Genomic DNA, 17,509 nt, shown 5'->3' on the forward strand with positions numbered 1-17,509 from the left:
CTTCTGGGTAAGGGTTACAAAGAGCATCTTAGGAACAAGATGGAAAAAACGATGTATCCTAACAGACTAGAGGTGTAGGAAAGAAAGGCTAAAGAGCTATTGAAGACTAAAGCATGGTATAAAACACTGATTACAGTGGAAGGAAAGAAAAACCAATTGAGAAGGAAGAGAGAACTACTTAAAAGACTGGATAATTTCGAAGTGTTGAAATTCAATTTAAATTAGGAGAAAAATCATCAGGATATTCTGTGATTGTACTTTTTTTAATCATAGCTTTTTTCAATTGACTGGATGTAGTTTCATCACCAAGCTAGAAGAGCAGTTGCAATAAAAACACTTCTACTATTAACTTTTAACTTGAACTTGAAGATTTCAGCTTGAAACACTATATCTTTCAGTTGACACAAAAATAAAAGTGTAAAAAAAAAAAAAAAAAAAAGAGGAATAAGAAAGATGTTTAGCTTCTCCAAATAGATCATCTCCTGACAAATATTTCTAATTTGCTGAAGCTTAATTTGCTGAAACAGGGCTTGAGGTCATCTTCAGACGTGTTCTGGGAAGAAAAAACACTCTTGAGGAGTGAATCAAAGTACTCCCATGCACAGTAAGGGACCTCTTGAGTGATCCTCTCAGAAAAATAGGCTTTGCACCTTTCTGCAACAAGTTCACTTTTGTTCAGGGTTATAATGGCTGAAGGGACCCTGAGTGAAATTGCAAGCAGTGAGTATATATTGCTGCTACTTTGAAACTATTCACTGAATAAAGTCTTAAAATATATGGCAGCCAAAGCTATACAGAGTATTAATGAATTTTAGCTGAGACTTAAAGATGATCAGGAAAGAAAGCTGGTTTTGTTCCAGGAAATAAGACTGTGCATTCCCCTTACAATCTAACACAGATCTGTGAAATGATTTTATACTTGTTGCAGCTGGTGGTGGTTTCTTCAGCATGTCTAGCGTGTTGTGTACTTCAGGAAAAAAAAAAATCACATCTATAAGCAGAATAGCTCTGCTGGTAAGCCTGCATGTGAAATGATCTACACCAGCAGGACAAATGAGTGGTATAACACTTTCCTAAGAAAAATGCAGTCTATGGGTGAAGCTGTTGTTGTCTGGTTTTTGTTATTCTCAGAGAATCCGCTGCATTGCCTCCTTGCCAGCTTATACCACTTTCAGGCTCAGCCTCCTCCGTGTTGCCTCTGCAGCTGTTGGGGGGAGGGAGAGTTCCTTTGCTCATTATTGTTTCTGAAACAGATTTTTCTTTCTTTACTCTTCCTTTTTTTTTTCCAGCCCCCATCTTTATCTTTTAGGGAGTATTCTTGATTAATATGCAGAAAAAAAAATAAGCTGTGTTCTACCATAGCATATATACTTATTGAGGCATTTGAAGGAATATATAGTCTGTAATCATTTATTTGAAGGAAAAAAGAAGTTTGAATCCTAGTGAAAGGAGGGCGTATAAAACCTCTGGAGACTTAAGCCATTGCTTAAGACCATGTGATGTTTGCTTTCTTTTCCCTAAGTGTAGACACTGTGCTCTACCATTAGAGAACAGCAATTGCATTTCTTTTCCCTACAAGATCTGAACTGCTTGAAAGCTCTACTTCACCCATACAGACAGATATTGGATAAACTTACACAAATATTTATTTCAGCTTTTTAAGCCATAACAGTGTCACACTGTCCGACTAAGAAAAAAAAAAAAAGCAATATCCAACTGGGTGATGTCACTAGGTTTTTGCTTTTTATCTTTTCCTATGGCATAGCAGGAGTTACTTTAACTTGCTAGGCTCAGTCAGCTTCAACATGGGTGTTAGTTCTGCTCTCTAATATTTTATGACATTAATATGTAGTGTTTGATTTGTTATTCTGTCAACCTACATGTAAGTTTGACATATAATAGGTACTTTTTTTGTCACACATTTTAAGTGACTTGTTTAAATAGCCTTAGCAACAGATGGCTTGGTTGACAGCACAAAGTAGTTGTTGGAATTGCAAAACCCCACAGTACTTGGATAATTCAACAGATTTGATACTTTTATACATAACATACCTTTTTACTTGGAGGTTTTTAAATCTATAATTACCTGCTTAAAGCAACCTTGAATATTACATTCTGGGTTTGATTGCATTTTTAAATTGTTCCTTTCTTAGTACTGTATTAGATATGTTTTAAGGTTGCTCTGTCTTAATTAGGCCCCACTTCAAGCTGTCAAACTGCTATTGTTACAAAGTATTACCACTCCCTCCACCCACATGGTTTGCAGAGAGCAGAGTAATACAGCATTACAAGCAGACTTGAAATACAGTATAGCAAGATGAAGCTGAAGGGATGCGTTCCTCCTTTTGAATCTCTTTCGTTATCCTGTGGATAGTTGCAAATTATTGGCATTTATAATCTTTGTTTCTAAATCAATTTTATAGCCACTATATTTGCTTCAAGCAATTGTAATATAAACAATGCATTTAAAATGCTCATTTGAATTAAAGGCAGCTATCAGTGAATGGTTCATGTTTGTTTTTAGTATTTCCACATGTGACCCCCAAAGGAATTAACGGCATAGACTTTAAAGGAGAAGCTATAACTTTCAAAGCAACTACTGCTGGAATCCTGGCTACACTATCTCATTGTATTGAACTAATGGTAAAACGTGAAGAAAGCTGGCAAAAAAGGCTAGATAAGGTAAGACTGGTTTTGTTTTATTTTTGTGGAAAAAATGTTTGTTTAGCTTGAAATTTTGAATGAGCTTTCTTTAACCTTCATATTCCTGGTATTGCTTGTATTTTTATGTACAGCACATTAATTTTAGGTGTCGTCTTTATCTATTACTCCTATAAAATGTTAAAATCTTATCCTGAATGTTGGTAATACAGTAATATTCATCATATTTCTTTTTGCAATCCTTGTTCAGCTAGTATTCCTATATTTTCATATCTCTAGAGAATCTGATACACTTATTCCATAGTAATAAGTGTATTGCTTGCAGCCTTCTAATAGAGATCTAAATAAATATTCATGCTTCCAAAAAGATGTGAGAATCTAAACTGTTTTAATTGTAAGAGATGGTGACAATAATGAGGTGAACAACCAGTTTTAACTTTAAATATCTCTTTAAAGGTCTCATCAATTATTTCACTTAAGGGATTAGTATAAAACATATCTTTAATTGGTTAAATGGTTAATTTTTTAGATGTGTGATGGCAGTGATAGTTCATACTAAGCGTGCTCAACCACTACAGCAACTAAAAAGGAGCGGCGTCTTCTTTCTTCATATGAGATGTGTTGGAAACATGGCTGGGATGTACTTCAGGCTTTGATTTCTGTAATCCTGCCATCTCTGACAGGGGTTCTGTGCAGCCCTTTAGCCGTTGTCTCTGCTTTTTTAATTTAGCATGTTTCCATATGGCACACCACAGTTAAGTCTTGCTCCGTATGTGTTAGTGATACATGATTCAAAGAATGAAGGCATTCAGACAAAACACATCTATGCTTGAATCTTTGCCCCCGTCTTCCAGCTCTTTGTATATCAAATGCCTGGTCCTATCTATCTGTATTCACACTTCCAGCAATGCTTACTTTGTTACCGATTCATCAAGGTAGCTGGAGGAATTACAGCAGATTCAAGACTTGAAGGTTGTTCATGGTGTCACAGGGTAGCTCAGGTTGGAAGAGATCTCAAGAAGTCTCTAGTGCAATCTCCTGCTCAAAGAGTTTCAAATCAGACAGGGATGGTCAGGGCATTATTAAGTCTGGTTTCAAGTCTTCAAGACAAGAGACTGCACAGCCTTTCTGAGCAGCCTGCTCTGTTCATCTGTCATTATGGTGAAGCTTATCCATGTTATACTGAAAGTCTTCCTGTATATCCAGTGAGAGCAACTCTTATTTCTGCTTATCTCTTTCACCCTTGTACCATAGGCTGATGTAAAAAGTCTGTCTCTGTCTGCTTGATGATTACCTTGGTGGTAAGGAAGACTGTTTTTAGGTGCCCCCACAAAAACCTGCTCTTCTCTGGGCTGAGCACGGTTCTCTTGTTGATCAGACTTTGCTTATAGCATGGATTAAATGAATTTTTCTGGTCATAGAGTAGTATTCTAATACAGAATTTGAATTGGTTTAGGTCAGTTATTTGTCACTAGACTAATATTAAACCACATTTTTAGCTGCAAATGGTTAAAAAAATTAATTTCAGTTTAGGTCTCATCTGACAGTAACATCATTCTTCAACAAAATACTTCACACATCATGAATAAATACATTAAAATGTTTTATTTGGACATGTTTCTCCAGAAATTAAATAGCAAAGACTTCTCAAAATTTGGTGTTTTAAAGATTTTCTTTGATAAGCTTACAAGTTTTTTTAGTCATATTTGTCACTGATTTTTTTTGCTGTTTGCAGCATGCATCTGAAATTCCGTAATTTTAATATAAAATTGCCTTTCATTTGGATTCCTTTAACTGCTAGCCTTTTAGAAGAGATCTTGATTGGATTCATTAATACAGAAATGTGGGTTAGCATTGGCTAACAGCCAAATGCCCACCCATCTGCTCACTTACCACCCCACCCAGCAGAACAAGAGGAGAAAATTGGATGGAAAAGCTCATAGGTCAAAAGACAGATGAGGACATTGCTTACCAGTTGCTGTCATGGGCAGAATAGTCTTAACATAAGAAAATAATTTTATTGCCAATTAAAATGGATCCAGTTAGTGGGAAACAAAAAGAAAACCCCCCTGAAACAGCTTTCCTCCCCCATTTCCAAATTCAACATTACTCTTTCACTGCAGCCCCCTCTACCTTCGGCTTGCTCTCCCTGGGTAGGATGGAGGTTGTGGGAAATCTGGTCTAGGGTAGGTCCTCCACAGGCCACTGTTCCTGTCAGGAATGATCTGCTCCTGCATGGGCTTTCAATGGGCCACAGTTTCTTAAGGAAATGCCTCTCTGCTCCAACGTGGAGGTCTTTCGTGCAATGTGGATACCTGCTGTGTAGAGAAACACCTCCTACTCTGGCCCTGACATTCCCTTTGCTGTTTATTGCTCATTGTTCCCTCTTCTTCTGTGTTGTGCTTTTGCTGTTTCATAGACATGCCACACGTGGCTGATAGGCTTAACTGTAGTGGGTCTGTTTTGGAGCTGGCTGAAACCGATGATGTCTGTCCCACCTCCCACAGAGGGACTCCTGCAACTCCCTGAATAGCAGTGACTTGACATCTATGCCATTCACAAGAATTTAAATACAGCAGTTACAACTCTATTAACATTGTCTATTCCACTTCTGTTGTGGGACTGCTTTTAGCTTTTCGTCATGTTGCTTTAGGAGCTCAACATAGGGCTGTAAAAGGCTTTTGTATAACTTTGGATCTGAGCAAAAAGCATTGGTGGTGTCATCTGATAAATAGATATAGGCAGAGAAGGGTGTTGATCTTTGTCCTGTTGGTTTTCTTGGGAGATGCCTACACTATTCTGAGAAGGAAGTAAATATTGTGAGATAATAAAGTTCAATCTACATTCTCAGAGAGATTTAGAAAGGTAAATTATCTAAAGTTGGGCAGCAGCTTTGTGTTTGTTCAAGCTGGGAAGGTTTTACAGCTGTTCTAAGCCTGTTCAGAAGAGCAGCTGCAAGAGTTGAAAGGGATAGTGAAGTTTGTCCTTTGTGTGTCAACTCTGTAGGCTCTGCTTGGTATAGATCTGTTGCATGAAGAACAGGATCTGTGTCAGTAGCTAAAAGCAATGTTTTTCTATGAGAAGTGTAGTGCTGTTGTAATCCAGCGTTCTTCTTCCCTCTCTAACCTCACTCCACTAGTTTCCAGACTGCATTTCACTTGACAGAAAGAAGGCAAACATGATTAGTGAGAGCTCTCCTACATCACAAAATACAGCCTCTATGTTGTAGAAGGCTATCTTTGCCTAAAGATGCATGGCAAGTATATGTCCACTGTACTTGAGGCCAACATATTTAAAAATTATAACTGAAAATATTTCCAAATGTTTAATCCCTAGTATTGGATCCATTGTTTTAGTCACAACAATATCCTTGTGATTATGCTTTTCTTGTTTTGACTACAGGAAACGTTTTTCTGTTCTTGTTTCCCTTGGTCTTACTAATTGATGTTAATGTGCAAGCTATCTTCTGAACACTACATTTTAACAAAAAAAAAAAACAAAAAAAAAACAAAACATTTAGGTTGTTTTTTTTTTTACATTTGACAATTGTAACTTAATTCCATTTTCCAGAATTTTAATAACAGCATTAATTTTTCTGCTGTGCAATCAAAGAATTTCACAAATTTGTTTTATTTAATCTTGTTATCAGGAGAAGCTGGAGTGAAGAACAGTCTTTTGACACTTTTGAGTTATCATTAATTCACAGATCCAATTCAAAGACTGAAGCCTGAAAAATATGGAATTTTGGCTTTCTAGGGGCTTGGGGGGGGGAGGGGCAAGTTGGGTATTTTAGTATTTTATTTATTTCTCATTTCAAGGGTTCTGGTGAGACATGTATGCTTTCTGTCAATGACTTACGTGAGTCATGCTTTCTGTATCTTCAGGATTCTACAGGTACTTTCAAAATAGGTAAACTTCCAAAGTTTTGTAAAATGTTGTTAGCAGTTGTTGCTGTTGTTGAAAGTTTCTAGAAGGGAAAAGCCTACAATCATAGACGAAGGTAATACTGTTTTCATCCAAGTGCTGCTTTTTTCCTTGAAGTTTTCCCATGGAAAACTCTACTATGTTTACAACACATCAAAAAGTGCTGCTTTACTTTTCAAGCGTCTCTTTAGAAACAGGAAAATATGTCATTCATAGAGAATGTAACTAACAAATTCCCAGTTGGCAAACTCAGCCTGTCAGTCTTGATTAAGTTTTCTGCTGAGTCTTTAAAGTTCCAGTTGGGTTGCTGAATACTTGCACTCATTTCTGCAACTAGCATTATGTGGTGTCCAGCTGTCACCTAGACTGTTAACACTTTCTTCTATGTGAAAGTGATTTTGAAAGGGGACAGAGTAGCATCTTGTGTAAGAAAGTTGAATTCTGCAAGAATTTCAAAAGTATTCATAGCTTTTTTCACTAGGAATATCTGTCAGTATCCAGAACTTGCAGAGGAAATACCAGGCTGATTCCAGCATTACTACTACTTAGTTCAAAATATACAGTGACATAGACATCACTAGTGTCTCTAGTATAGTCATACACCTATTATGAGAGAATGATGTTGAGCTGTTAGTCTCTGCATGGAGTTAATTCAATTACTCACAAGGATCCTGTGCCAGCTAATTACAGATACAAGCTTACATGCTGTGACTCATTAGTATCTCGCAACACTCATCAAGTTAGCTTTTTACCAGTTTTACTCTTCACCTTTTGTTGTCACTGCCCAAGCAGTGCTGAGGAGGTTATATAAACCATAAGTCAGGTACCAGCTCTGGCCCTCAAAGAGCTATGACGAAAAGTATCCTCAGGGTAGCCAACTTCCCAAGCTTTATATTATATATGGATATTTGTGGACACACACAATGCATACATGCGAATAAAATGAGGAAATAGCTTTGCAACCATTACTTGAAAATTTACTTGGAAAAAAGCTGCACTTATCATTCTAAGGATTGGGTTATGTACTGTTGTCAGCCAGTTCATTCATGCTGCATCAAATGATCATGTAATTTTGCAGGAGACAGAGAAAAGGAGAAGAGCAGAAGAAGCATACAAAAATGCTATGACAGAACTGAAGAAAAAGTCCCACTTTGGAGGACCTGACTATGAGGTACAAATTCCACTTAAGATTTCTAAAAATGCCAGAGGTTTTGAATATTGGCTTGCTTCTCGGAAGAGTGTATATGTAAATCAAGCTGTTTGGCTTGCGTAAGAGTGTTCATGCCATTTCAGTTTTTCCAACTTGCAATCTGAAAACCAGATTAATCTCAATAATTAATTTTGTAGAATGCAAGTTGGTTTTCACCTCAGATTTCTTTATTCTGCTTTTGTCTAGTGCAATTTGTTTACCAGTATTTCTGGTCATTTTGATTATTTTTCATACATTTGATTCTTTTCCTATGCAGTAGTTTTGTACTTGTCCTTTGTAATGGGTCAGCTCTGTAGGTCTGTAATGTGCATATGAAAACCCTAACTTCAGAGGCAATCCTACAATCTGAAGTTCAAATTCAATTGGCTTTTAACTTGTCACTGTAAGTTTAAATCTGATCATAAGTTCAGTGATTTTAGGCTCTATTTCAGCTGTTAAATTGCATATTTCAACAGCTCCTTCCTCAGGTATTTAGTCAAATTCTACAATGTTTAAAACACCTTCTAAAGAATAATATAAGCTATTGCACCTATAATGCAGTTTGCATAATTTTTAAGAAATCGAACCCTTCGTGATCATTACTCAAACGCTTGTTTCTATGCAAAAATCATAGCCTGAGTAATAGTAGCAATATGTTGAGGTATTTAAAAGGTATTTGAATGTAAGGTTTCTGCTGACTAAAAGAAAAAGATGGAGGAAGTAGGGCTTCATCTACCTGGCCACTACCACTGCTGCTTCTCTCAGATATCTGTATTGTGGTGTTTTGAAATTTGCTAGACGGTTTGGTTTACAATGCAATGATAGCAGTAAACTTAGCTTTCTTAAATTACCACTTCTTTTATTAAACCTGAGTTTTTAAATATATGACTCAACTCTACCTGCTGCTTTGTTAAACTGTTGTTTCCAGGAATTATCAAGAAAATCATTCCTAGTATTGTATCTTGTTTTTTTTATGAGTGCGCATCTGAAATATACTCAAGGCATTGGAATATTCGGAAGTAAAATAACTGCACAATTACATTAATATGCTCATTTTTCTGACACACACCATAAACATTAAGAGATATATGTTAATTAAAACCTATGTGTGATGTCCAAGTGTATTGACACTTGCTCAGTTTCCTGTCTTTTCCTTGTTTATATAACTACCTCTTAAATTATATTTAAAGGGAATAACTTCCTTTTAACAAGCACATTTTTCAGATGAATTGAAATCTAAAAATATTGGTGAAAATACTAAAGTCTATGGAAGAATTTAATTCTGTCAGTTTTATGCAAAATATATATATATATGTATTTCTAATATTGAACTTAAATGGAACTCTCATATCTCCGAAGTTCTAAACTAGCTTTGTTTCTTATGCCCTAGGAGGGTCCTAATAGTCTGATTAATGAAGAAGAGTTTTTTGATGCTGTTGAAGCTGCTCTCGATAGACAGGATAAAATGGAAGAACAGGTATTGATGCTTGAAAAATGTTTTAATGATGGGCACTTCATGGAAGACTTCTGTGACATAAACTCAGTCCTAGGGTACATCTCCTGAAACATTAGATTTTTATATTGATTCTTTTAAGTGGAATTCAGTTCTTAGTATTTATACCATGCAGCTAGTGTTGTTTAACACTAATTTTTAGGAAATGAATTTGCAGCTCATATAGAAAAGGACAGTGTAAATATTAACCTAACTGAATGCCTGTGGTTTTTGAGTTCTTATTGCTTCTGTACAAAATTTGCCTGTGTATGTAACCGATGCCTGTTCAAATGAGAATACCAAACACTGTAGCTGTTTCTCAAAAACAAATGTCTGCTCTAAAGTTCTTTTGGCAGTAGAAGTGGCAAGGATCAAAAAGGGTTAAGGTGCATGGCATGAAGTATACAGAGTATAAGAATATGTAGTAGGATGTAAAATGAGAGCATAACAAAGGATTGTGTCCTTTGTCTTACAAGTGTCTAGGCTTACAAAAGTAATGAACGCAGTGACTAGGTTAAGAAGTATTAGACTTCTCAGTGAACACCTAGTACCCCAAAGAGTTTACCTGTGTTGCTGTCTCTTAGCCAAGAGTATAAGTTTTGAGTGATTGTTACTACCACATTGATGCAGCATCCTTAATGCTGCCAATCAATTCTTTTAATCGAGGAACACACCTGGGAGTATAGATGAAATAAATGAACAAATACTTCATTCACCTAAAAGAGAATCAGGATGCCAACTTAATGCCTGACAGGGATACCATTAGTTCGTGTTTTAATGTGGTAGCCAATATATAGACTGCGGATGACTCACTCTGTTTAGTAGTCCACCCAGTAGCAACTGACTACCAATAATTAAACCTATTTTGTTGCAGTCTCAAAGCGAAAAGGTCAGATTACACTGGCCAACATCCTTACCTTCTGGAGATGCTTATTCTGCTGTGGGGACTCATCGATTTGTCCAAAAGGTAAAATATTTCCAATGATTTTCTCAAAACAATGGGCTGACTTTTGATGTTTCTATATAATTTGTATTGGTAGGTGAGATTGATTTTTGCAGGTGTTTCTAGTAACTTTTAATGGTTTACTCATTTTCAATTGAAGCAGCTGGAATTGTAGAAGGACTGTTTTCTCTCTTGGCTCAACAAATACTAACTTGAGTGTTTATTTAGAATACTCTTGACTAGTATCAAGATTGCCAGAGATATTAAAGAAAAAAAAATTTGCTAACCTCAGTTTTTAAGATTCCTTCACCAAAATTTATGGAATTGATTAAAGTTTTTAAAAAGAAGTTTCTTGTATCTTGATCTATTGACTTTTTTTAGTGTTACTGGAAACACTATGCTCCTCAGTGCCTCGCTGGGAGTATAATACATAATAGGTGCATGAAATCAGCATTTGCTGCTGTGCTTGCTGCTTATGGTGCTTTTGTTTTCCTTTTCTTCATTATCTTGTGCTTGCAAGTTGGTACTGAATGCTCTGTTGTGCCTTTGTTCTGATTACTTGGTTTTTTCTTTGTCTGTCTCTGGTAGCCCTATAGTCGCTCTTCCTCCATGTCTTCCATTGATCTAGTCAGTGCCTCTGATGATGTTCACAGATTCAGCGCACAGGTACTGTATTAATGTGTAGAGTGGGGGTTGCATATCTTTGCTGTATTTCATCCTCTTCTCTAGAACCTAGGTTTTTTTTGTTACATAAATCACTGCTTGCTTCAAACTAGTACATTGAGACAAACAAAGGACTTCTCTATTAGTATACTAAATGGTTGTCTTTTTACATTCCGCTTGCATGCGTATCACTCCTGCAGAGGCCTAAATCTTGTGAAATTTTTGGATTGATTTCAGTAGCTTTAAATAAAAATGCATACACCTTAAATTCTGCATTTTTGATTATTGTAAAAGTAGGATAACACCTGTTTTGTGTGGGATGGAAATGGTCTTTGAATTGAATATATGTTCTTGTTTTTAAATCAGATTTAATTTTGTCTTTAACATTTGTCACTCTTAATGACATTAAGATACTAACTATTAAGGTTCAGTACTATCATTTTCTCTCTAGTAAAAACATATGAAAGGTTATAAAGTCTATTGTTAAAGATTGTGGATATGATTTTTTTTTTTATTGAATTGTTTAAATATATTCACCGATCCTTTGGAAAGTAAATCTGATTTCTTGTATATGCGAATGTAGTTATATACACCAGTAACACACAAAATTATTTTAGGTGCTTGCCATAACAATCATAGTTTAAAGTTGAATTAATTAGTTGATGTTGCATGTTTGCTCTTTAGTCTCAAAATGTTGCTCAACAATGGCACACAGGCCATTAGTCTCCTTCTGCTGTGGTCCATGTCTTACTGTGAGTCAGAATCGGACTTTCTTCTGTGATATGTTTTGTCTTTTTTTTTTTTGGATATCATTTACTAACACTGCAAACAAGCTGCTTTTTCAAAGAGAAGGAATGGATTTTCTTTTAATTAACAGAGCCTGGAATCATACCACCTGCAGGCATTACTGCCATCTTTGTGAACAGAAACCTAGCACTTACACTTGCTTATTGGACTGAAAGCCTAACACTTGCCTTGACCTATTGCAGTCAGTTAATTGTTAAATTTTGACTTACTGCAAGGGAAAAAAGTATACAGGTTGTATTATACAGCATTGATAGACTCACCTACTGGTAATCCAAGAGTCAAGTTAGTATGTTAAGTTTGTTTGAAAGGAGGGGGCAAAGCAAGTAATAGAAAGCAAATTCGAGTCCAGAAGTCGGAATTGGTTGTCTATCAGGCTGTGGGTACGTCACCTGCTCAATACAAGGGAAACTCATAATCAGTGAAGTATGCAGGCCTTCTTGTTTTTGTCTTTTAGGCCAGTGATAGCATTTGTGCTTCTATATGGTAGTCTGAGCTCTGAATATTAGAACTCTCGTGTAGCTGAAAAATTTACCATATAAAAGCAAACCTGAGGTTGACCATGTCCTTATCACAATAAAACAGATTGAGATTAAAGATCGTGACTGAATGGACTGGAATATGGTGGCAAAGCATTGCTCTTCTCAACTGCTGCATGGATTATATGAAGTAGAAGTTACCACCCAGTGCCTTAGGATGTGGTTTTGAGTTAAATGGCTCACTGCAGAAAGGATGATCTTGTTAGTTTATAAATTCTTTTCCACCATTACCTCAATGTACTTTCCCTAGAACAAATTTCTACCAGACTAACAAATCAGTCTACCTGCTCTGGAGCTGTACTACTGGTGAACAGGCAGGTAAAAGACATCTGAAAGCGTGAAGAGAAAAGCAGTATGCTATCTTTTGGTGACAACCTGCCTTGGACCTTTTAAATATAAAATTGGCCTCCATCCCCTGGCAGGGGATTTGGCTTTTGAAAAGGCAAGCTAACATCTTGGTTCTGAATAAATGTGACTTGCTTCTAGACCTCATTCATACCAAGGGAATTTTGGTGTCAGGAAAAGGTCAAGTAGAAACTTGCAGCTTTGTTTTTAAAATTGAGACCTTTCAACATATATTCTGATGGGAGCTGTTTCTTCAGTGTGCTTTCAGAAAGACATTGAGTTGTTACTGCCAGCTGAGTGGGAGGCTGCAGGCTTAAAATTCTGCAGGTGTTTTGCAGATCGCTTTGTTTTAAAGGACTATCAGTTTTTAAAATAGATTTAGCTGTTGAGGGCCTTTTAAGTGAAGAACTGCCCACTTAATTTTCAGCCTAAGGCTGCATGGCATAGAGGATAGATGTGTTTTTGCAGACCATTTCTGTAGCCTGCCAAGAGATATTATTATCCCAGGGGTAATAATACGACCTCTTCCATGTCAAAAGAAGCTGTGAATATTAACTCTGCCTAATGAAGTACCTAAAATAGGTGCAGGTTAACAGACAACAGCCAAACCATCTATGATCTACCTGCAGGATAGGTAATGCGTATAAGACAGTTGTAGGCACTGCAGTTCCTTGGTCAAGTAGAAGCAATTGCTTGCTAGTGAAAAATAGCTCTGCTCAGCAAGTTGTAGCAGTGATACCTCTGTGTCCCTTAATTTGAAGGGCAGCTGTCTGAAAGATGCATGATGAGATTTTCTGTCTGAAAGAAGTGTGACCTAGAGCTAGTGAATTGAATATTTAAATAGTCCATGTTCTCTCATTTGACTTGGATAGTACTGGCATTGGGTCATTGGAGGGGAAAAAAAAAAAGGAATGTTTTCTAAGAAACTTGTTAGTAACTGTCAGGGAAAGGTGACTAGTCTAAAAGCAGAAATACAGATTTTGCTGTTTTTTTTTTTTTTTTTTTTTTTTTGGTTAATTATAACTCAGAAGAAAAAAAAAAGCTCAAGAACCAGACTGATAAATTGTGTTTCTGTAGATAAGTGTACAGTAAAACAGAAATATAACTTCCAATAGATTTTATTTTGATGTTGTATTTGGAGGACCTTGACCTGATTCAATTACCATTTTTTTCTTCCTGCTCTTAAGTGTATTGCCTAAAAAATACATTTTATAAACAGAATTACAGTTTAATTTAAAAATAAAAATGTATTTCAATTCTGTATCATATCAGAAGAAGACAAAGTTATTTTACTTTCTACATGTTGTACTACCTGATCAAGTAATGCTTTTCCTTTAAAAAAAAAAAAACAACAACAAACAAAAAAAAACAAACAAACAAACAAAAAAAAGAAAACATTTCTAGTAATTCAGGAAAACAGTGTCAATCATGGTATTACTTGCAGTGTCAAGTTTTAGTAGTCGCCTACTGTTTAGGTGAAAATTTACTAAATAGTTTACAGAATTTGTAAACATTACACAGCAGTGTATACCTTATTTTTGCCTCTATTTTTCTTCGAGTGTGGATGGGATTTGGAAATAGTGGGAGCAGAAAAAAATAAAAATTATAGAATAAGATTACAGATACATAATAAAAACACAAGTAAAAATGCATTTTTGTCCTACCCACCCATTTTAGTGCACATCATATAGAATAAAATAATGACATATTCACATAGCTGTGTTAAAATTATAAAGTATCTGACCTTTAAGGAAAGCACATAAATAAGTAACTTTAAATTAGAATTTTATAATAGAGTAGTCTCTGCATCTTAATTTGATGTATGAATGTGAGCACTTACGTCTCTTTTCTAGTTTGCTATTGTACAAAGCTGTCAGTGAAACAGAATAGGCAAGTTTTGCTCATGACATTTCCTTCACTGCTGTTCCAATATGACTTCTAATAAGCACTCATTTTTTTAGAGCTTATTTGTGTACAGGAGTATTGGGTTTACCTGTGTCAACCACAGCAGTCCACCCCTACTTCCCTCCCCCTGCCTTTGTTCAGCCTTTTAGATGTTCTTCATTAGTTATTGGTCTTCAAGTCTTACAGTGCGTTGTAATTCTGTTTAGAGATCCTCGAACAATTTTCTGAATGCCGAATTGAAACAGTCTTAGGGTAGAAGTATAGTGAGTTTTGGCAGTTTAGAGGTACAAAGAGGGTGGGAAGCACCCATAAAGAGTGAAGTTATAATTGGAATCAAGGTTTTGGCATTTGTTTCTGAAGTCTAGAAGTATCTGTTCCTGATGTTTAATAGAAAGCTCTGTTGTCCTAGTTCAGCTCCTGCACAGGATTTGAAGTAATGACTTGTGGCTTCCGGTACTATACAGTTGCCTGTTCAAGAAGATGAAAGAAATAATTTTAAAACATATATTTTTTTTCTTTAAAGGTGGAAGAGATGGTACAAAACCATATAACTTACTCCTTACAAGATGTAGGAGGAGATGCCAATTGGCAGCTAGTGGTTGAAGAAGGAGAAATGAAGGTAAATATTTGCTTTTTCGCTTAATTAATATGACAGATATTTTTAATTCTTTTTGAATACTACTTCTCAGTGATTTATGCTGTTAAAACTTCTGCGGATAGCATTGTTTAAGCTAGGACTGGAGTCCACAAGAGCTGTAACTCTAAGAATAGCTGTGTCTTTATGGATATGTTCATTCCCTCCTACTTAAAACTTGTTATTAAATGACACGTAATTCCAATGTATAAGAATGGTAATGGTAGCAAGCTACTGTCAGCTATTCTACTGTGCTTGTGTGGATCCTTGTATGTAGTGGTAACGTAGCTTAATCCATTTTGCAGTAGAGATTCTCAGAATAATGGTACTTTAATGCTAAGAACATCTTCAATAGTAGTTACTAGAGAAAACTGTTAAGACAAATTATTCATGTATTAGTGTTCCAGGAAGTTTTCTTAAAAATGAACTGGTGTTCATGTTTTAATTGCTTAAAACTTCAATTTTGATCATTTCTGTTCTGTATGTCACCCTTTGTACTTGGCGATAGGTATACAGAAGAGAGGTGGAAGAGAATGGAATAGTTTTAGATCCCTTGAAGGCAACACATGCAGTTAAAGGGGTAACTGGACATGAAGTTTGCCACTACTTCTGGAACGTCGATGTTCGTAATGACTGGGAAAGTAAGGAATCAGTTCTTAAGTCTTGCATGTTTATCAGCAATCATGGAATTAGAGAATATCCAAAACTAGAAGGGACTAACAAGGATCATAAAGTCCAACTCCTATCTCCACACAGGACTACATAAAAATTAAAAGAGATTTCTGCAAGCATTGTCCAAATGCTTCTTAAAATCCAGCAGCCTTGGTGCTGTGACCTATTCCTTGGGCAGCCTATTCCAGTGCCAGGTCACCCTCTCAGTGATGAACCTTTTTCTAATATCCAACCTGACCCTCCCCGGTGCAGCTTCGTACAATTCCCATGGCTTCTGTCGCTGGGGGAAATCAGTGTCTCCCCACGGGCCCCCCATCATGGGTAAGCTGTAGGCTGCCATCAGGTCACACTCCTGTCTCCCCTTCTCGAGGCTGAACAGACGAAGTGACTTCATCCACTTCTTGCATGTCTTCCCCTCTAGACATTTCACCATCTTTGTAGCTTTCCTTTGGATACTCTCTAATAGTTTTATGCCCTTCTTATGTTACGGTACCCAAAACAGCACACAGTGCACCCAAACAGCACACCGACACAGAGCAGAGTGGGACAATCAATTGCTTTAACTGGCTAGCAACGTGGTGTTTGCACGCTGGGGTACGGCTGGCCCTTTTGTCTGCCAGGGCACACTGCTGGCTCATGTTCAACTTGCCATCAGCCAGAACACCCAGATCTCTTTTTGTGGGGCTGTTCTCCAGCCTCTCGTTTCCCAGTCTGTTTGGTGCCCCGGGGTTGCCCCATAGACTTATGTGCAAGCTGAAGTCAGCATATCAGCAAGCATATTGTTTATAACATTGACCTAATATCAGTGCTTGTTTACTGATGGATTTCTTTCCTTGTTGTAGCAACAATTGAAAATTTCCATGTTGTGGAAAATTTAGCTGATAATGCAATCATCATTTACCAGACACATAAGGTAAGACTAACCCTCTACCTGTATATGTACCTTACCAACACAGTTTGGGGCACATGTGCTCTAATCTATTTTAAAATGCTTAACTAAACATACTACTCAAAAAACAGTTCAGAACAAGTTATTTAGGAAGCTGCAACTTTGTCAACCTTTTGAACATTGAATGCTTGATATCATAAGTGGTTGTGCATGTTTATGATATAGCATGAAATAAATTAGGTTTGATTTTAATCTCCAGTAATATAACCTCTAGCAAGACAAGGGTCGTATAAAGCAAACTGAAGCAATAAATCAACATCAACTTAAAACAAGAGAAATTCATGCCACTGTATCATGTGCTTTATTCAATATTGCAAGCTACCGTTGACCACAATTACTTGGCATATGTATTTGCTTTATAAAGTGGTGTAATTGCTGGTGTAATATTCGTTCTTATGACTTGATTATGATTCTTTTTCTTCCCCAAAGAGTTCTGGTGCAACTTCACTAAAAATGTAATTTGAATTGCAATCTAGTAATTGTAACCTAACATGTTCAAAAAAAAAAATTAAAATGGTAACTAAGAGTACAGGTTTATCTCTAATCTTTCATGATTCAAAGTGTTAATATAGTCAGAAATGAGCAAGTATTTTTCTGAGATAACTTTACTAGAAATGCTGTTACCTTAAAACAACCATAAAAGAAGATTTGATTTTGACTATGACAGTTCTGTGAACTGTGTAGTGTTGTGGTAAAAACTAAGCATTTTTAATTCTACCAAGTGTCAGGAAAATGGCTTCCATGTGGCTTCATATTTTATCATACTTTTGATTCTGAAATTTTCTGTTA

At 36.3% G+C, this 17,509-nt stretch overlaps 1 protein-coding gene across 2 annotated transcripts in view; it reads left to right on the forward strand.

Moving 5' to 3' along the window:
- Positions 1-17,509, forward strand: part of CERT1 (ceramide transporter 1) — an 80,526-nt gene that overhangs the window by 54,534 nt on the left and 8,483 nt on the right. Inside the window, exons 7-14 of one of the 2 annotated variants that reach the window (XM_084304716.1) lie at positions 2,525-2,682; positions 7,664-7,756; positions 9,165-9,251; positions 10,141-10,233; positions 10,798-10,875; positions 14,989-15,084; positions 15,608-15,740; positions 16,614-16,684. In XM_084304716.1, coding sequence (XP_084160842.1) covers positions 2,525-2,682; positions 7,664-7,756; positions 9,165-9,251; positions 10,141-10,233; positions 10,798-10,875; positions 14,989-15,084; positions 15,608-15,740; positions 16,614-16,684 — 809 coding nt within the window. The remainder of the gene's footprint in view (positions 1-2,524; positions 2,683-7,663; positions 7,757-9,164; positions 9,252-10,140; positions 10,234-10,797; positions 10,876-14,988; positions 15,085-15,607; positions 15,741-16,613; positions 16,685-17,509) is intronic. The other variant, XM_084304717.1, reaches the window with a different exon arrangement.

This window comes from Netta rufina (genome assembly GCF_964035555.1).
Source record: "Netta rufina genome assembly, chromosome: Z".
Lineage (NCBI taxonomy): Eukaryota > Metazoa > Chordata > Aves > Anseriformes > Anatidae > Netta > Netta rufina.